Consider the following 22,201-nt stretch of genomic DNA (forward strand, 5'->3'; position numbering starts at 1 on the left):
TTAATGACACATGGGGAATACATCTATGGATATATCCTTCTTCTGTGTCTCTATACACAGTGTCTTTGGTTTTGGGGGGATAGGATTTTAAAAGTGCCTGTTCCTTTGCTATCACAAATAGTTGTGAGACTATCACAAATATTAATTTAGAGCATGATTCCACCACCCTTTGCTAGATGAGTTTTACTTTACCCTCCAAATCGTCCCTGTGAGAAGAAGGTGCTACTCATTGTGGGTAAGGATAGCAGAATCAGGCCCTTAGTTCCCTTTGAGTCAGATGAAAGTGTTTCACAGGATTTCTGTACATTTTAAAAAATGAATGCTTGGGGATGTGACATTTGTCTAGATTCTGAATGTAGAGTTGATCACTTCAAATTTTCCTGGCAGGTAAAGATTAGTATTGTTAATTAGGATTAGTACCAAAGATATCAGACCAGACCAGATAGAGAAATCTGAATTGAAAAAAAAACCATAAAACAATAAATGCTTTCAATGAGTTTTGCTCTTAAGAGAAATTCTAATTAGTAAAGTAATGAATCCTGAGGCATGATAATTTGTAGGGTAATTACCTTTTCACTGAAGACAATGGCTTTACAGTCAGAACAAATAGACATCCAGTATATTCTTTCATGACTGCCTGTCTTTGCTATTTCTGAGGTGCTTATCACCATGGTATCTAAGCCCCAGACAACAATTAAAGATAGCTGTGAGCATGCCTAAAAGGTTACATTATATTCTCAGTCTCTCCACTGTCCCCCAATTTCAAGTATTTGTTTGTTTTTGTAAGTTTTAATTATAATATTCACATACCCTTGAAACATCCAATTAGAAAACATTCCCTGTTGCTTTAAAAACAGATATAACTTACCTGAACTTCTCTACAGCGCTGTGAAAAGTCAATTTGTAATGTCTTTATAAACACATATCAATGAGGAGGTTTGAAATAATTTCTGAAAGAAAAAAACAAAGATATTGGGGTTAAAATCTCTCTGGGAAGACAAAATATACTTTGGCCATATTAATGGTAGAGAAAATATCACTATCTGAAGAAACTAATTGATCATTCTCAGATCATTTCCAGTATCCTCTGAGTTAGGTTTGGAGGAAGAGTGGAGAATCTAATATGTCTATCTAGACGTGCATTACTGTAGAAAGGAGGAGAAGAATAACTTTCTGACCACTATGGCAATCAATTTACACCCTGAAAGATGAGATTTGCTTACCCTTAGTATGTATGACTTCGTAACTGCTGTTCATTATGCCTGGTAGTTTCCAAACAGTCACTTCTGTAGGTAACAGTGGAAAATGACACTTCTTCTTCAAGTGCTTGCTTATGTCCATTCCAATGTAGGTGTGTGCTTGCCCTGAGTACCATCAGCAGAACGTTTTTCCCTCTGTGGAATCGTCAGGTCAGCTTCAGTGCCTCCTGGAGTTGTGCACTCCTAGAGCCAGTAGAAAGGGTGCTGCTGCCCCATCAGTTCCTTCTTATCGCCCAGGATGGCCTCTGGAACTTCTGCTTGTCCTTTCGTTTCCCACAAGTATCTCTCTCAGTGGATTCTGTTTCTATTGTACATAGTAATTTGTAGGGGTAAGTTTCAGTTTTACAGCAAGTCTTTACGGGAAGCCCACGTGTGGGAGCACTGTTGACTCTGTAACGGTTTCAGGCCCTGTACTAAGAAAGACAGGGACACCAGGCTTAAGTTTCTCCTCGTGGAGACAGCACTTCATTCCACCCAAGGGGTTTGAATTCTTCTACACCTATCTGCAATGATCCCCTCTGCAATCTGAATTGATCTATTGCTGTGTCACCTCAATCCCTCATTCTTGGGACCGGTCTCATTCTGCTCTGCTGTGTGAACTCCCACTCCCAGGTAGTTCACACACAGCCTCCTGCAAGCAAGCTGCTCTCCACTTAGTGAGTGAGTGCTTCTGGCCAGCCACTCATGGGATTCTGCAATAATTACCATGACAAGAAACCGCATAAAGCTCCTGGGGCACATGGCATCATAAAATCATAGAGTTGGAAGGGACCTCAGGAGGTCATCTAGTCCAACCCCCTGCTCAGAGCAGGACTAACCTCAGCTAAATAATCCCAGTCAGGGCTTTATCAAGCCGCAGCTTAAAAACCTCTAAAGATGGAGATTCCACAACCTCCCTAGGTAACCCATTCCAGTGCTTCACCACCCTCCTAGTGAAAAACTTTTTCCTAATGTCCAACTTAGACCTCCCTCCCCCTGCAACTTGAGACCATTGCTTCTTGTTCTATCATCTGCCACCACTGAGAACAGCCTAGCTCCATCCTCCCTGGAACCCCCTTTCAGGTAGTTAAAGGCTGCTTTCAAATCCCTCCTCATTCTTCTCTTCTGTAGACTAAAGAAGCCTAGTTCCTTCAGCCTCTCCTCATAAGTCTTGTGTTCCAGCCCCCTAATCATTTTTGTTGCCCTCCGCTGGACTCTCTCTAACTTCTCCACATCCTTGTTGTAGTGGGGGGCCCAAAACTGGACACAGTACTCCAAATGTGGCCTCACCAATGCCGAATAGAAGGGAATGATCACTTCCCGGGATCTGCTGGCAATGCTCCTACTAATGCAGCCCAATATGCTATTAGCCTTCTTGGCAACCAGGGCACATTGCTGACTCATATCCAGCTTTTTATCCACTGTTCCCCCAGGTTCTTTTCTGCAGAACTGCTGCCTAACTCCGTCGGTCCCCAGTCTGTAGCTCTGCATGGGATTCTTCTGTCCTAGGTGCAGGACTCTGCACTTGTCCTTGTTGAACCTCATCAGATTTCTTTTGGGCCAATCCTCCAGTTTGTTTAGGTCCTTCTGTATCCTATCCCTACCTTCCATGGTGCAACATGCGAGACTGTGATTCTTCAGTCCTCTTCAGACTTGTCTGGGATTGGTATACGTGCCAGGCTGACACTACTTGGAGATGGTTGTCACACTTCCCCCTCAGTGACCACCACCCTCCTTTGGTGGTGGACCTGCAGACAATATGCGCAGGAGTCCTTTTCCTGAGGCCCCAACTATCAATGTGTCTCATTACAGATGCCTCAGCGATGGGATGGGGGGCTCACTTGGGGACCCTCAGAACTCCAGGTGTCTGATCTCCAGAAGAGCTCTCACTACACATCAACGTCAGGGAACTCAGAGCAGTGCACCTAGCCTACCAAGCATTCCAACCCCACTTGGAGGGCAAGTGCATGTCGATTCTTGCATACAACATGACAGCAATATTTTATATAAAGAGGCATGGTGGAATGCACTCCTCTCACCTGTGCCAGAAAGCTCTTCACCTGTGGGAATTCTTCATAGCCTACTCGATCTTCCTTGAAGCCTCCTATCTCCCGGGTTCTCAGAAAGAGCTAGCGGATCATCTCAGCCTATCCATCTCCAACCACCACTAGTGGTCCATCCATCCAGATGTCATGAAACAAATTTTCCAGAAATGTGGGACTCCCCAGATAGATGGGTTCACGACGAAGCAAAACAGAAAGTATCTTCAATTCTGCTCTTTCTGAGTCACAGCCTAGGGGTTGCTCACAGATTTTCTCTGCCCTTGGATGAACCATCTCTTCTACGTGTTCCTTCCCATCCGTCTTATACACAAGGTCCTGCTGATGGTCGGAAGGGATGGAACATGACTTATCCTGATAGCCCCAGCCTGGCCTCATCAGCACTGGTTCACCATTCTCCTGGACCTCTCAGTGGCAATACCAATCTGCCTGCCTCCATGTCCAGATCTGATCTCCCAGGACCATGACCGTCTACCTTATCTGAACCTTGAGTCCCTTCATCTCATGGCCTGGAAGCTCCAGAGCTGAACCCCACAGAACTAGTATGCTCCAGACCTGTTTGTGAGGTGCTTTTAGAAAGCAGAAAACAGTCCACTAGAGTCACTTACTTGGCAAAGTGGAAAAGATTCTCAATCTGATCCACGCAGAAGGGGATTTCATCTACATAGTCAATACTACCTTTCATTCTAGATTACTTACTTCACCTGAAACAGCAAGGCCTATCAATATCATGTATTAAGGTCCATCTAGCTGCAGTCTCATCTTTTCACCCATGGGTGAGCCGCCAATCTGTGTTCTCAAACTCTATTTGTAGCCATTTTATCAAGGGCCTGGAGCAGATAAGGCTGCCTCTCCCTCCCTGGCACCTCAGCTTAGTGCTAGCAAAGCTAACCGGACCTCCATTTGAACCACTGACAGCATGTTCTTTGCTCCACCTATCATAGAAGGTGACCTTCCTGGAGGCCATTAGTTCTGCTAGATGCATCTCAGAGATCCAAGCCCTTACTTCAGAACCACCTTATACGATATTCTTCAAGGACAAGGTTCAATTACAGACTCACCTGGCCTTCCTTCCAAAGGTGGTCTCTCAATTTCATAGTAAACAGGATATCTTCCTACCAGTCTTCTATCCAAAGCCATATGCTAACAGAGATTTAACTCGCTGGAAGCGTGCACTAGCCTTTCACATAGAAAGGACTAAATCTTTTAGAAAATCTACACAGCTTTTTGTAGCCATTGCATACAGAATGAAAGGCCTTCCAGTCTCGGCCCAGAGAATTTTATCGAAGATAACTTCCTGTATTCACGCATACTACAAGCTGGCAAAGATTCCCACTCCTCCTGTCCTGACAGCACATTCTACAAGGATTTAAGCATCTTTGGTGGTATTTGTAGCTCAAGTTCCTATCCGGGATATCTGTAGAGTGGCAACAGGGTTGTCTGTCCACACCTTTGCATCACATTCATAGAATCATAGAAGATTAGGATTGGAAGGACCTCAGGAGGTCATCTAGTCCAGCCCCCTGTTCAAAGCAGGACCAACCTCAACTAAATCATCCTAGCCAGGGCTTTGTCAAGCTGGGCCTTAAAAACTATTACGTCATCACCCACCAGGCTAGAGGCAACACGGGTTTCAGCTAAGCGGTATTACAGTCAGCATGCCAATGAACTCTGAATTCTGCACCTGCGCAACTGCTTGGGAGTCTCCTACACGGGAATAGATATTAGTAAGCACTTGAAGAAGAAAAAATGGTTACTAACATCTTCGAGATGTGTTGCTCATCTCCATTCCAACCCCTCGACCCCCTGCCTGCTCTTCTGTTGGAGTTAGCTAGCAAGAAGGAACTGAAGGTGTGGTAGGACAGCAGAGCCCTTTATATCTGTGCTATGAGTGTGTGACTCTAGGGGGCATCGGAGCCAACCCGATGGATACCACTGAGGGAAAAATTTATCAAGCACACGCCTACATTGGAATGGACATGAGCGATATATCTTGAAGAACAGTTACGGAAAGTTAGTAACTGGTTTTTTTTGTTCACTGGGGTTAAAGCTCATTCCATAAAATGATGCATAGTAGTTTCGGTTTTATCAAATTGATTTTTATATAGTGCTAGAAGTGTAGTGCCAGCTATTTGAATAATTTTAGCAAGGTAACAATGGAAACCCAATTAAAAGGAGTGTGCTGATATTCAGGTAATCTGAGTACAAAATTCCTCAAATATAGTTTTGTTACCGTGGAAGTTGATGGATGCATTACTATTTTGGGCCCCTATAGCTTTATTCCCAGAATTGCACTTTCATTAGTTCCAGGTGGAGCATTTGAAATCATAGATACTAAATTGTGGGGCACAATGCATTTGCAGTAGATAAAGGGTTCAAGGAAAACAAAGCAGTGACTCAAGTAGTGTGGAAGACATTTAGAAAGTCTTGTGGTTTTTATAATACGGAATTGTTAGAATGAAAATGTCATCACCTACTTCAGTTTTTAACTTAATGTTAGCTATTACATAGTCTTTGTCATTTTATCACTCAGTCCCCTCTCTTCACAAAACAACTGCTTATAGTAAAGTTTTCTGTGAACCATAATAAGTTTAGTTAAGTCAAATTTTGTATCTCATAAATCTTTCTTGGTTACTTTCAATTCAGTAGTTTCCTTCAAGGTATTCCCAGATTTAAAAAATCTCACAAAATTCTTTTCAATATTTTCCTCAAAACCAAAGAATGCAAATCTATTCCTACTTGCCTGCTGCTGTTATGTTTTTTTTGAATAATGGCATTATTTCTACTTTCCTGTGTTCATTCACAAATATAAACTATCACCACTGCAATTTAAGGAAGATTTTTGGTAACAAACTACTAAAGCTCCAGTGCTTTGTCACGAGAGCCACAGGGAGAATTTGTTTGAGTTATTTATGTATATTTGTTTATTACGTGCTTTTGAGGTTAGAATAGTTTTATTTGAAATATTTTGTTTCACATTTCAAAAAAGGCATACCTGTGCTATATGATATAATATATAATATTACTATAATGTGATGGAATTATTATATAATATTTTCTGCTTATGAACATTTTCAAAAATCATCTATATAAGTAAATTAAAAAATATATTAAAATATATTTAAAAAACATTATGGCTGCAAAGTCAAGCATTCAAAAGTTGAGAAGTACCAGAATTAAGATTGCCTGAGAAACCTTAGTTCAGCGCACTTGTATACCCTATACCAGTGTTTCTCAATTATTTTTCGCCGTAGCACCTTTGCGCAGCCATGCCATACCCTCCGCCGACAAGTCCAGGAAATCTTCCCCTTTTCAGTGGCGTGGTGTAGGCTGGTTTCTGCGGCGCGGTCTCTAAGCTATTTTCGGCGGCGCGCTCGCGGCTGTTCGGTGGCGCGCGATTTCTGTTAATTTCGGCGGCGCGGTTCCGCTTTTTCATGGAACCCTTCAACTCAGCCCACGGAACCCCAGGGTTCCGCGGAACACTATTTGAGAAACACTGCCCAATACAGTCTTTAATTACCTCCTCACGTGTTTTTTTTTCCAGAGGGCCCCTGCCTCATTCAGTGCACAGGATGGACAGTGCTCACTGAATGGATGGTATTGGATTTCTTTTATCCTTATGCAATATGTGCCCCTTTGCCTTATTTTACTGTACACTATTCATATCCTGTATTAAATACAGAATTATTTATTTCTTCATGGGCCTTTTTTATAGCACTTATCATTATAATATTGGAGTGCTTCACAACATTAAAGAATTACCTTTACAACATCTCTGTGATGGGAGATGGTGGGTTTATCCTCATTTTACAGATGGAAAGCTGACACATATAGGATATGTCTACACTGCAATATATCTGCACTGCAGTTAGACATCCGTGACTGGCCTGTACCAGCTGACTCAGGCTCTTGGGGTTCAGGCTGCAGGTTGTTTAATTGCTAGAGCTCCCACCTCACAGGGTCCTACAGCTCAGGGTCCTAGAGCCCAGGCTGCAGCCCAAGCCCAGGTAGCTACAGTGCAGGGTTGATAATCAATTAATTATCCGAAGAAATAACATTCACTTAATTCTCTTGCTTAAAATCCAATTTATTTCTTAAGTCGGTAACAAAAAGAAATTGGCACTGATAAGAGGTTTTGAATCAAAGTTCTAAATAAAGAAAAACAGATAAGAACTTTCAGTTCTAGCAGAGGTCCTTTGGCCTTTTATACAGCGTACATTATACTTCAAACGTGATCAAGTTTAAGTATATAACCAACAGCTAATGCTTGAATGTCTTACCCAACACTCTCTAGTAGCAGATTTGATACCAGGTTTCTCTTCATTCACAAGTTGGAGCCCAGCTTGTGTAGAGAATCCTGGTCAAAGAGTGGACATTCCATTTGCTCCATTATTATACTTTGTCTGATGGCAGCTGTTGCAGATGCATGTATGATCCCTTCCTTATGCTCTGTCTGGACTTTCCAGATGGCCTGAACTGTAGGAGTAAGACGTGTTTGTTTCTTGACAGAAGATCATTTCTTCAACGTCTTTGGCAGTAAAATTCAGAATTTCAAACTGTAGTTCTAAATTGCCATATTATGAAATTGAATGGGTAGGAGCCATTTGTCAGAAACTGTAGTCTAAAGAGAAGAAGTTACCCGGCAGTGAAACTTGCAGATCACAAATAAAATAAAGATGAAAAAGGGACTGAGGATGAATATGGAAATGGGTGGAAAATGTAATTTATTAAAACATTCCTTTTTTTTAATAGTATGTCATTTCTGACCATTATATATCCCTAGCACCAGCCACTGCAGTCGTGATGATTTTGACCTTGGACTATCATGTAATCATCAACACTTTCTTCAAAGTGTGACATTTCTTTACCCTCGTAAAATTTATTTTGAGTTTCTTCCCTTTGTAGCACCAACACCGCACAACAATTTCTCAGAAGTCTTCAGCACTTACGTTCGTTTTGGCTTGTCTCAAATGAGTTTAGCTTAAAGTGTTGTAATATGTCAGAGCTTCTTAAGCACATTTTTTAACAAAATGAATTAATTTATCCCAATGATAGTTTCCAAAGAAAATAAACTCATCATTGCAATTTTTTATCAGAAAAGAAAAAAGCCAAAGTTGGACAGACTAATTTATTTAGGATGTAAAATTGCTTATTAAGTCACCAGTGAAGGACAGGCATATTGATTATTATTAAAGTGGATTTATGATCCTGAATTTAGTCAACTATCTAAACACATGGAAATGTCATGCTGCTTTCATTGACTCCTGGTGGTCTTTGAATCTGCTGTTTGTACAGACTGCATTTCATGTTGCTTTTGGCAAATGTATTTAAGCCTTCACTGAGTACCCTTTAATATTGCTGTGGGCAATTTTTATTTAGCCTCTGGCTTTTTGTGTGTCTAGGCAGTCACTGAGGTTGCTCCAGGAAATTTTTATCTAGTCTTTGGCTTCTGCCTGGTTGGGAACATTTTGATGCTGTCTTGGGTAATCTTTGAACAGAAGTCTTATGAGAGCAGCTCTTGCTGATTTCACTTCACTGAATACTTGGAAATATATTTCCTATCATTAACAATCCTCTTGTAGATTTTTGTATTTTGAATCTAACATTTTCAATGATTTTTCAACTTGCTTTTATTTCTTTCTCCAATTAGTGATTCAGGCTTGAAAAATTTGTCATTAAACCGTTTAATTATTTACACTTCTGAAATAAGATTGAACCACCTTTACTTGGGAAAAAATAATCTAGTGATCATTAGCTACTCCTAATTTGCATTTTCTATTAGCAGGTCCAAATTTTTGATTGTGCATCAAAGTTTTAGTCTTAAATAAGAAAATTATGATTATTTATTATTTTATTTGTACTACGATAGCATCTAGGGCCTCCTGTCATAGACTAGGACTTCATTGTATTATTCACTGTGCAAACAAAAAGATGGTCCCTGCCCCAAAAGGCTTACAGTCCAATTATAAGACAAGAGACAACAGATAGATATAGACAGAGACGTATAAATAAACAATATTCATCAGCATCAGTCCTTTCTTCTCCCATATTACAAAGGATGCATCTAGAACAGTAAGCTGTGTTGTTCAATTATTTGAAAGCAAAATAGAAATTAATTAGCTGTATTAGTTTGTATATAAATCCTTCCTGCTTCCCTCTTAGCTAAGTCTGCTATTTTACCTGCATCTTCTGAAAAAAAATACAATTTGCAGTCATATCTTTCCTCTTCCCATTATTGTTTTTAGAGGAAAATAATGTTATGCCAAAAGAAACAGTTAAAGATTCCAGACAGAAACTGCACTCAGAGTCAATAATTGTGTGGGTTAAAGCAGCCTATTTTTCCAAGCCCTTGGATATTTCTGAGGTTCTTTTGTATGCAAAGCAATGCACAGAAAGTGGGTAGATGCTCAGGTACAACTTTCCAGGATAAGCGGTCTTAGTGAGGAGCCTTGCCTTTGGTGTTTCCCAGGTGAAAAGTGCAATGGCTGAAGGAGGAAAAGAGGCATGAGGTAAGCAGAGAGTAACCGAGTTTCCAGACAGCTGCTTCTGGGACAGGACAGAGATGCCTTATCTGAAGTTTCCACAAGAGAGAGTCTCCTGTGTGCCATTTGTTATCACACTTTTTTCAAGGAAACAGGACATGTGAACGTTTTGTAAATAAACAAATGACACTATTCATACCTGACTCAGTGTCACCGATTTCTACTCCACATGAGAATCTTACGTACAAGGTCCCGAATTCTGCTGCCTATCATTAAAGGGGCAACAATAGGAAAATGAGGCACAAGGACGAGAGACAGACAAAAGGGGACCTACTTACAGAAAGACAGTTCTGCAATAATATAAGGAACATTTGGTATGCTGTTGCTAGATGTTCCCTGAAAGTAACTGGCACTATTGGCAAGCTTTGTCTCACACAGTTCTTCTTTCAGACTATCAGAATTCCTTTCTATGATGGTCTGGTTCTGCACTGATTTCTGCTCTCTTGCAGCTGAAATAATTTCCACTTCAGGAGTCTGTGAATATGATGTGAGAGGCCATAAAAACCTTAAAGTAACCTTAAATAGCATTCTATATATAAAAATGTCAAGACTATCTCAGATCCTTACAGAGCTAGAAGTCAGTACCATAAGTTACTGGGAATATCCCTTTTCCTATTAAAAAGGTCATGTTTCTAGCCCTTTAAGAGCCCAAGATAACACTTTTTGTAGTCATGATATTTTAATGTATGGAAAAAGCTAGCCCAGAACTCAGGCTTGAACATTCTGGTTTCTACTGCAGTAAATTTTTCGGGGGGTGAGGAGGGAATTCCACATTTGGAAGAAAAATGAAGAAATATTTATCTGACAGATAAACATAAACATTTCAAAACATTTCTTTGTTCGAAGTTGTTCAGTGAGTCAAAGTATTGAAATGAGTCCCAGGGAAATGGTTCAATGACTGAGATGGTCAAAAGTGCATCAGTTTATTGCATTAATCTGCACTGTTTCACATGAATAACACTTCTACCTCTGTGTGTGTGTATGTATGTGTATATTACATATGTATTCTGCATTTATGTGTATAATGTTACCCCTTTTAACCCAAGCGGCTAGTTATGCAAAGCCCTGTGAGATGTTTCCATTAGGAGGATAAATTGATAATAGAGCCAGGTATTTTGCTGCAGTCTCGTTTATTGACAAAGATTATACATCAAGTCCTCTTTCCCTGAACACAATAAGAATCAAACAGCAGTTCCTTTGCTTGCTCTAACAAATGCGCCTTTGCAGCCAACTCTCTCTGCCTCAAAAGCTTTCTCTTGGGGCCACATTACAAGCACTTCTGTTACTCTCTGCTCAGCTTTCTGACCACTTCTCTCTCTGTTCCATCGCATCAAAACAGTTCCAGCAATCAAAACACCTATCCAGCAATCAAAGACCTATCCCTCTGAAACCCTTTGGGCTGTATGGTTAAGCTTCTACTCAATCTTTTCCATGTGCCTGTGTTTTGAGAGCTACTGCATTAGTTTCAGCCACCATCACACCCAACCCATAACAACAAGGTTGGACTCAATCCACAACAACATATATATAAACAAAAAATATTACAGGGATGTTGTAATTACCCCCATACGAAGAATTACATGTGGTAATAACATGAATTATGACACAGGCATTTTAGTGTTTGTGGTCTCAGGTTAGATGAAACTGAGGGTATGTTTATACTGACGGCGGCAAAGTCGCTGCCACCAGATCGATCTTTCTGGATCGAGTGAGCAGTCGGTGTAGACCCACTCAATCGATCAGGAAGTTGACTGAGTAAAACCACTGTACTCCGCCGAGATGGAGGGTTTGTGTTTCAAGATCTCAGTGGCAAGAAAGGAGTGGTTGGACGAGCCAGTGTCTACAAAATCTTATTAAATTATTTAAGCTGCTAGCAATGCAATTCAGCCGCTTACCAGGATGAGGGAGGGAAGCCCCATTCTCCCCCTAAAATGGACCTGCCATGGGGCACCCTCGCAAACAGAGGGTCCATGGAGAGCTTCACGCAGTGTGTCATTCCTTACCCTGATATAACCTTTTCCCTCATCCTGACAATCTGCCTATTGGTTACTTCCTAATTCGGTGAGGGATTGGTTGCTGGCACTTCTTCTTCTTCTTACTATTGGTGTCCTTCCAGTGCCCAGTCTGCTATAAGCTGTGTGTAATTGTTTACTTCTTTAGCTGCTTCAAACCAGTTTTGCGGTTAGCATACTTCTGCTTTATCTCAAGTTCACACCTAGGTCATCGGGCCTAGTCTTGCCACTATGCTATATTCACATTACAATCTCTTCTGCACGGTACAACCACCCCCTCAAGTAGTATAATGCTGCGTTGACAGGAATACAGTTCCCGTCAGTGCAGTGCAGTGAAGTCGGCACGCAGAAGGGAAGCACAGCAGTCGATGGGAGTTACGCTAGCTACTCTGCGTAGTTTGCGTTAACTCCTGTCGACTGCCACCGAATCTCCAGGTAAATGTAGACCAGGGCTGAGATTAGTTTTTTTCCATTTTTCCCCCTTATAGGATCACTACAGGACAGAGTTAAGGTTGTTTGAGTGTCTTAACTGTGTATTTCCTTAGCTTAATATGTGTGAACTTTGTTTAAGTAGAAGTATATTAGTTTCAGTTTAGAAAAAGCTAAGCAATCAAAGACACAAGGATTCAGAGACACAAAGTATGGTCAGGAATGAAAAAGTGGTTGGAAGACAGGAAACAGAGGTCAATTTTCATCATGATTAAAGGTTAACAGCAAGATGGTATCTACTATTTAACGTGTTTATTAAAGACCAAGAAAAGGAGGTGAGCAGTGAGGTAGCAAAATTTGCAGATGATACAAAGTTATTTAGGATAGTCAAGTCCAGAAAGGACTGTGAGTTCAGTTTTGATAAATGCAAAGAAATACATAGTGTAGAGAAAAAAAATCATCTCTTTATGCACCTTTCAATTTTCTAAATTAGCCATGTGAATTCACTAAAGGGATCTGAGCAACACTGTGTAAAGCTCAGTGAAGACCTCTGCTCAATATGCAGCTGCAGTAAATGAGATGTTAGGCTGCATAAGGAATGGAATGGAGAATAATACCAAAAAATACCATTATACAAATCATGGTGCAGGTTCATGTGGTGTGAAAAACAGAGGTAAAACAGTTTGCAACAGGAACAAATGAACCAAAAAAAGGCCAGATTCTCCCAAAGGAGGCAAACATTGCTTTCTGTGGATATGCCTCCTTATTCTTCCCCTTCCCCTTGCTCTAAGAAGGGAGGTACACCCACAGAATATTGTACAGGGTGATAAATGGGGGCATCTTCTTCACGTTCCCACTGCCTATGCCATCACTTCATTTGCAGGAATGTCTCTTTCTGTCTAAGACCCAGATTCTCCATTGCCCTAAGGAAGTCCAACTTGCCTCCTGTCTGTGCCAACAAGCAGTCCTCCAGAGACCTCCTCCATCTGCCTCTGCTATCTCTTTAGTGCTGCTCCTGCCCTCCCAGTGGAATGGGTTCACTCTCAGCATTGGAATGGTCCTGCCAAGTCAAACACAAGGCTAGCCTTATATTTAATTTTTCCTTGGAAGGTACCTAAGCCCCCCCTCCCCACCACCATAAGGCAACTCTGCTGCTGAAGGCCACAATATTGATATCTAAGGAATTGCAGCTGTTATGGCATCTGTAGCCTGTTTTTGGGTGTCTTAGTAATTTGAATGGGTTATAGGCTTGCCAATTGCTCTGGTTAGAAGATAGAGGTTCTTGTCCCGGAACCAGGCTCCAGAAGAGTTTTATAGGGACCCTGGGGTGCACAACAGGAAGATTCACAGTGATAACCAAATTTGTATAATTTTTATAAGCTTTTATTAAGGTAACATAAAATGATAGTCAAATGATTGATATAAAGAAAACGAATAATCAAATGGATAATGGATAATACAATCTTAATTTAGAGACTCATATGATATATATATTTCTACTATATGCTTTGGATTAATATATTCACACGCTTCCTTGACCTAGTTGAGAGAGATGTGATTCCTTAACTCTTGAGTAGAGGGGCGGAGTAGGCAATGCTCGAGGGCTAAGAACTATAAGACTAAGACTAACACTACAAATAATACTAAGTATAAATAAAGACCAAAATCTTAACACTAACTAAAAGAAGCTTCAAGCAGGAGTAGCTGACGATCGATCACCCCAATTAACACGATTTACCCCTTCTTATACCCTGAGCACTATGTGTCCTCCCTCTAAGTCCAAACTTGGATTCTTCACCCCCCAAATTATTAGGGTACACTTATTCTATAGACTGGCAGGTTTGTGCATATTAATGACATATCCACATCCTTTCCAGATGGTTCCAGACAGTTCGTTTATCTCACTTTTGTTATTTCTGGCCCTTTTTGTGGGTTCTGTGGTGTATCTGTGAAGTTTACTCAGGGCATAAACTGAAACAGCTCCCCCCTCCCCCCCCTGTTTTGATGCCTCCTGACTTATCTAAGGTAAAGGTTATAACCATATATGTCTTATCCTTTAACTCATCATTACTTATCTGGGCTAAAGGTCCCAAACTTATGTATACTAACTGCTTAGCTTTCATACAGATATGGCCTGTAGGGTACCTTGCATTACAGCTAAAATACTTTAATATTAATCTCTGACTCTATTATAATAAAACAACCATACTTAAATCTATAAGAACAGATATACATATATGTGCAAGGAAGCAGGCTAGATATACAGATATCCAGAGCCACTGAGGTTCAGAGCCAGAGATCAAAACCATTTTTCAGCCCTTACAAGTGTGACACTGGCTGGATTAGGGGGACCCTTGAGGTGTATTCAGGAGCTCTGATTACTCCTGTGACCCATCCTTGCCCAGGGCAGCCACCTGAAAATGCCAAGGTCAGGACAGGCTGCAAACGGAGAGCAGATTCTCCCAGCACTGGTGGATGGCAGTGAAGCCAGACTTCCCAACCAGCCACAAACTGCACTTCTGAATCCCCACAGAAGCCAGTATACAAATGCACACAGCCCCCTTTACTGCATTTCAGTTCCAGGCTCCCAAATCAGCACTAGGTCCAGTAAAGAGACCAGTTATTTAAACTCTATGCTCTTTACTAAAAAGGTCCCCTCTGACCCCAAGGGGTCAACCACAGTACCAATTCGATATAAGTTTGGATCTTACCTAAAATACCATGCTGCCAGCCAATCCTTTAGTAACTAAAACTAAAGGTTTATTGTAAAAGGAAAAAAATAAACCATAAGAGAAATGTTAAAGGGTCAAAGCAAAGCAAATACATACAAATGAATGAAAGTCCATATACATCAGGTTTCTAGAAGAAATGTGGAGTTGCAAGCTTGTACAGTTCCTCAGGTATACATCCAACACCTGGATGGGTCTTAGTCCTTCAGTTCTGTTGCAACTGAATTGATCCAAAGGCAGATATATGTCAGTGACTGAACAGGAACAAAGGCAAAATGGTTTCTCTGCTTTGATCTTACATACCCTCTGTCCCTGGCCATGCGGCCTTATGGAATGTTACAAGAACTAAAATGGAGTCCAGAGTCACATAAGCAGGTTCTGGTGACTCATTGGTGATGCTGTCTTCTCCCCCTGGGCCCCTTGCACCTGGGAATGTCTTAATGGGCCATTAAGCAGGCTATTGTTCTGCAGCCCTTCTGTCTGAGTCCTTACTCAGACAGCACCATTTGAAATACGGATAGATCAAATATATCTATAACTTCCATTTCACATATCACACATGAACATAAACATTATCATCTTACTTAGCATACTATAACCTTCCTAACAGTACCTGACATGGCATATCTCACATGAATTAATATGATTTTGACATACTGATGTCAAACAATATAACAAATGCTCTCTCCCAATCTACCCAGCATGACACCCCCAATGTGAGACTGGTGTAGAAAGGAGTAATCGGAGCTCCTGAATACACCTCAAGGCCCCCCCTTATTCAGACAGCGTGACAACTACTCTCTACACCAATCTTGCATTGTGATCACAGTAGTTCCTTCTGGACTTAAACTCTACAAATCTATAAAGAATTCTCATTTTGTAGTTGTTAGATGTTTTAATTGGGTAGGTTTGGGCAGATTTCTGATTATGTGCCATTAATCGTAATCGTTTACTAAACAAATTTGTAGTGTTTCTCTTGAGAGTCCGTAGAGTGCTAGAGGAGGAGACTACCCAACTGCCTCTCTGGTTGGGTGGGCCAAATCTGGTATGATCTCCAGGTTGGTGGCTAACTCTTTTATGCAAAACCACAAATTACAAGTAAGAAAAGTTTTCTCTGTCACTCTTTTAGGGTATAATTTTTCAATGACTAGTCAATGGCAGTCTTGCAACTGACTACAATAGGAGCAGGATCGGAGTCATAATCCTTACAGAACCAAAATTCAAGTATATGATGAAAAAAATTCAAGAAACTGAGGGAATTTGAACTTAAAGTTCCAACACAAACTTTGACTGTAACTCAATATACCCTCTTACCCTTCGTGCCTCAGGTTTGTCTCGTATAGTTTCAAATTCTGTGATGCTTCAATCCTTTTATTTTCCCCTTTTTTCCTTGGGTTTTTAAAAATCCTGCTGGGTCTGAGGAAACAGGCGTTGAGCTTCATAGATTCCAAGGCCAGAAAGTATTATAGAGATGTCTAGTATGACCTCCTGCATAACGCCAGCCATAGAATTGTCCCAAAATAATTTCTAGAGCATATCTCTTAGAAAAACATCAAATCTTAATTTAAAAATCATCAGAGATGGCGAATTCACCACAAACCTCGGTAAGTTGTTCCAATGGTTAATTACGCTTCCTGTTAAAAATGTATGCCTTATTTCCAATTTGAATGGGTCTATTTTCAACTTCCAGCCAATGGATCATGTTTTACTTTTCTCTGCTAGGTTGAAGAATCCATTATTAAATATTTTTCCCCATATAGGTACTTACAGATTGTAACCAAGTCACCTTTTAGCCTTTCCTTTGTTAAGTTTTTTAAGTAAAGATGACATTACTACTGCATACTCCATGCAAAGTGTGTATGTAGATGTTGAATAATATGTGGGAGAAAGTCACAGGCTTTTGGAGGTGGATGGACAGTTGTCTATAACAAATTTCAAGGTTTGGTCTGAGAGGAACCATTCCATTTCATGCTATTTCTCTCCCCCTCATCCCCTCTGGCACTCCCCACAACTTGATTTTGAATAGTTTGGTGGTCAGCGGTATGAGATGCCACCTAGCAGTCCAGTGGAATAAGTGTTAATGTCTCAATGGACAGCAAGAAATCATCCATCATAACAACTGATGATGTCTTTCCATGGCAAAGCTTGAAGCCTAACAGAGAGAGAATAGCCTTCAAGACTGGTTGGTTCATGGAAAATGTAATTGTGCATTATTATGGCACTTACAGATCTGTCTAATTTCTTGGTGCTAAGTTACCTCATTTTTCCTGTAAAAGTGAGTGCTTAACACTATGCTATTTGATATCTGAGGACTTAAGCAAAGATTTATTCAGTTTATAATATCATTGTAATTAAAAGCTGATCTAAAGATACCGCTGCATTAATTTAGATTGGTCCATCCATGTATCATTATAGTATGTCATAGTCGTTCTATGGCCAAGTTATAAAAATAAGCTTTCTTAAACTGTTTACAGTGGAAGCTAGTAAGCTTTGGATTTTAAAATGTATTTAATTGATGCATAACTGCTTGGAGGGTGTCTTGTATAATTAAAAGATTATTTTTGTGGAGAAATGTAACTAATTGTACAGTCATCCTCAGTGATATCAAAATAAACATTGCTAAAAATTTTAACAATATTCTCTGGAGTGTCTTCTGAGTTGATGGACTGTAAAAAAGCATTTTCAGTTTAGGCTTATTCACTGCTTTTTTATTTCCAGATCGAGCCCAAGTATAATGTTACCCAATATGAGAATATTTTCTTTCTCTGTATGATTTTGGAACTGCTTCTTCAGAATGAAACAGGAGAAGGTAACATTTCAAGCTCTGACTATGAGGGAGAAGAAAAAAACAAATTTCTGCAGAACCTTGATCAAATTATTCTCCATCTTGGAGATGAATTTCCATTGTTTTCTGTATATATGTGGAGACTGGGTGCCCTTTTGAACTCATCTCAAATGCAAATTGTTTAGAACATCCAGGTTGCTTTTTAGCAATATATTCATTATAGCTCTGGAAAACCAGACCATAAAAATGGTCACTATTGAGTACTGAAAGACATTTACTTTCAATGATTATACTACACAACGGTGTCTGAGATAGTGTTTATTTTTCCATTCTATATGTAGAAAAGAATGATATCTTGAATGCCACTGTGTGTTGTAACTGTGGGTAAATGTTGGCTTTTATTATGGAAACTGCTGTGTATTACGTTGTCAACATGAATGGAATTTGAACAGCAAAGCCATTTTACATGATATTTAGAATAAGTAAGTAAAAGGAATTTTTAGATTAAGTCCAAGTTTTCAAACAAAACAAAAAAATTAGTGCCTCCAGTTAAGCTTATGAGTCCATGTTTAGTCCACTTAAATAAGTGGCATGACTTTCAAAAGTGCTGCTCATCCAGCAGCTCCGATATGCTTCAGTGGGAGCTGCTGAATACTCAGCACTTTGGACAATCTGACCCCTTATTTAGGTGCCTAAATATGGATGCAGTAGCCTACTGTAGGCATCCATGTTTACTATTTTTAAATCTTGGCCAATATGTGAAGGTTAAATTGTGTATAGCGAACATTTCTGTGCTGTGGTGGAAATTCAAATATATATTCATACTCAGAAACTTTGTTACTTTCAGAAAAAACTATTTTAACTAAGAACAGCTATATTGTACATGATGCCTACTATCATTCTTGTCACCTCGGCCAGTTATATTCTCCGACTTAACCACAATATTTATTTTATGTCTGATTTAACCAATGTTTGATTTATGTCTATTTTTGTCCTTTTCTCATTTTCCCCAAACATTGCATACACACTAATTGTACATGCTTAAACACTGAACCAAATTCACTCTGAAGTAACTCAACTAGGTTAATGGACTTACACCTGTATTAATTTAGCTCATTTTATAATTGATTGAACCTACAAATCCTAAGATAGGCAGATAAATGTCCATACATATGTCTAATTTTTGGATTTTCATTTCTTTATAGAGAGTTTATAAAAATATTTACATATTTTCATAGGAATCTTCTTAAATATGAAGGGACTTTAAATATGAGCTCAACAGTTGTTTCAGTGATCCAGAGTTTTTTATATAGTTGAAGGGTAATTACTACAATGTATTACAGTTTTCTCAAGTAGGTCAAATAATACCATTATGCATTCTATTAGTGCAGCTTCACCTATACATTAAATATTTTAATATTTTTACAGTTTCTTTCCATCACAAAGTTTGCTTCATATCAATTTTAATCTGTTTTTATCTGTTACTAAAATTCAGTGAAACACATCTTCTGTAACACTAGAAAGATACTTGTATTAAATGTGAATACATATTCTAATGGTCAAACTGTATTTTTCATATTGCTAAAATACATCAGTATTATGTTGCAACGGAACAAATCTGCTGCTATACAGGCATAACTGGGTCACTAAGGAAATTGTCTTGTAATTTCTGTTTTTCCATTGTTTAGCATTATCTTCTAGTTATTAAACTTGGGTTTTGGTTATACCATGGGGTATAATTTTTCTCATGTTTTGTATTAACAAATTTCAGCAAAAATCCATTTGATGTATACCATAGATGGACTGCTATTCCTGAATATCCATATCAGAAAATGAGATAATTCTATCCAAAGTGACAAATTACAGATATAAAATTTAGCAGATACCTGCTTAAGCTTGTCAACCACCCATTCACTAGCAGGTTACTTTTTTGTTGCATTTGCTTTTAGGGTTGGTTTTTTTTTTTTCTGTTTTTTGGTCAACTGTTCTACTCCCTGTGTGGAAAGTGAAAGGTAAAAGTGATATTAACACACAGGGTTGTGGAAAAAGAGGAGAGATACTGAAAGTGAATAAAAATCACAAAGCAAAAGGGAGCTGATATAAACATATTTAAAATCTCCTCCCAGGGGCAGAAAAAGAAAATAAATTGGGTGTAATTTTTTTAGCAATAGTTGATAAGTTTTCTAAAGAAATCCTGTTTTCCCCAAAGTACTTTTGAGTCAGTGAAAAAGGGGAGAAATGGAAGAAAATTAGAGTTTGAAAAATGGCAAAATACAAATCATTTCAATACTTCAAGCAGTTATTGAGAGAGAAAGCAGGTTCAGTAATTGGTCAACTATCAGTTCAAGATGGTAGTTCAATTTTCGCTCCACTTACTGAGTGTTTTTAAAAAATGCTAGTAGTTGCATCTTGTCTCACAAAGGACAGAATTTATATTTTCTCCTATACAGATCAAAGCTTTGTCTTGCCAGTAAGAGATATATTGGAATTCTGTATGCGGCTTTGATAAACTTAGAAAAAAGCTCACACCAACGTGACGCATGAGTCATCTCAGAGTTTTCATAGAAGGATCTGGGGGAGAGCCGTTCTGGCCAGGGAGAGGATTAATTCTGTTACCCAGGTTCCATGAGAAGAGAATATCCATCAAGTCATTGTTATGTAGCTTTGAGAGTTTTGGGTATGGTTTCCTGGTAAAGCTCCTTGTTGTGGGTTTATCTTCATGTGGGAACCTTTCAGAAAATAATTGTTGACTACTAATGCAATGACTTCCCATTGTAAAAGAGACTTATAGTCCCCCTGCAGTCACAGATTCTGTGGTGGGGAAAGCAAATTAAGACAGATGTGTTTTTACAGCATCCAGAGGGCGGGGTTAGAGATCCTCACAATGGATGTGAGCCTGCTATGTTAGGTTACAAACAAGAATTCTCTTGTCACAGTTTCTGGTCGATAGAGTTCAGTTATCAGATCCATCTGGAAAGGAGTCAAGTTTCCTTAAAAGGACTGAGAGAGCTCACTTCAGGAGAGAGGAGAATGAGAGTTTGTAACTGCTAAGAACAGCCTGATGGAAAAGGGTAGTTAGCTTCTGTGGTAGGTCGCAAAAGAAGAATAAGATTCCAGGGAGGCAGTCCTGAGATGTTGGTATTCAGCTGAGGAGCAGAGTATTAGGGAAGACTTGTGGAGTACTAAGTTCAAGTTTGGGATAGATCGATGTGGTTATGTTTGTACTTTTGATTTGGGATTTCTTTGAGAACTCCAGTGGGGAATTCTGTGAGCCACTGCCCTGAAGGAAGCGTAAAGCCTGAGGAATTCCAGTATGCAGTGAGCCCAGGAAGAGGCTGGTGGGAAAGGCTTGAGGACAAGCTGAGGTAGGAAAAAGCCCTGAAAGAAAGCAGGGGACCTGAATATACAGACATTGCCTGTTTTTTACAAGGTCCCTGGCCACTGGACCCAAAGAAGGGGGAGAATCTGGGTTCTTTTACTGGCCATTGGAAAAGGTAGTCATGGAAGGGCTACTGAGTTGGGCCAAAGACTCTGACTGAGACCACAGAACTATTGATTGTTGGACTTTGTTGCCTCAGAAAGGTGAGAATTTAAAGTGAGCTGTTGGGAGGGCTGACATGAGAAGAAGCAGACCACAGCAGGGCTGGAGCAGCTGACGACAGAAGTGGTAGATGAGGAGAGCCTTCCATGCCACATCCATACATGGAAGGGTGTGCGAGGGGTGAGTGTACTCTTCTACAATGCCAGACTGCCTTTCCTTAGTTATGGCAAGATTTTATTATAAATAATTTTCAGCTTGTTTATTTTTCTAACAATTCAATAAATTCAAGGTTTTTTAATATCATGGAAGTTAGCAGTGGCAGCATAAAATAGTGTAATATATAGCTGTTTACAGGTTTGGAAATTGTGGTTCTACAGAATTTATGGACACTGTGATCCATCCAATAGCCACCTAGTTACCAGACAGTTTTGTGTATCTCTCCATCTGTCAGGGAACCAGAGACTCCAATATTGGAATTAATGGCTGTATCCTTTTTTAAAGGAGATAAATTATTTGTTAGGAAAAATTTCCCTCTTCACTTTTGCTGAAATGGAATCTGCTACTTCTCCAAAAACTATTTCATTCACCAGAAAGTTTTACATACAATGCCAATTATGGTGATGGGTATTATTTGTCATTAACAATCTTGTCATTGTAGATTGCTATATTTTCATGTTTTTCACATGATCTACAAGACTTGTTTTTCTTAATCTGCAGTTATGGCTAACACTGCAATCTAATGTATGCCCTGACAACAATTATGGGAAATTCTACCTTACCAATTAATTGCTTAGTGAACTTTCTCTCTTTCAGTAGCCAAGTTACTACTTGTTATCAAAATGAAAATAATGCCTTATTATTATTA

General features: G+C 39.6%; 1 protein-coding gene across 1 annotated transcript in view; it reads left to right on the forward strand.

Annotated features, from left to right (window-relative positions):
- The window catches only part of MEI4 (meiotic double-stranded break formation protein 4), a 143,256-nt gene extending 125,276 nt beyond the window's left edge, over positions 1-17,980 (forward strand). Inside the window, exon 5 of the mRNA XM_067532636.1 lies at positions 17,729-17,980. Within this exon, the coding sequence (XP_067388737.1) occupies positions 17,729-17,980 (252 nt within the window). The remainder of the gene's footprint in view (positions 1-17,728) is intronic.
- The last annotated feature ends 4,221 nt before the right edge of the window (positions 17,981-22,201 follow it).

The sequence above is a fragment of the Emydura macquarii genome, unplaced genomic scaffold, assembly GCF_026122565.2.
Source record: "Emydura macquarii macquarii isolate MOO-44397 ecotype Brisbane River unplaced genomic scaffold, CSIRO-AGI_Emac_v2 contig_3295, whole genome shotgun sequence".
Classification (NCBI taxonomy): Eukaryota; Metazoa; Chordata; order Testudines; family Chelidae; genus Emydura; species Emydura macquarii.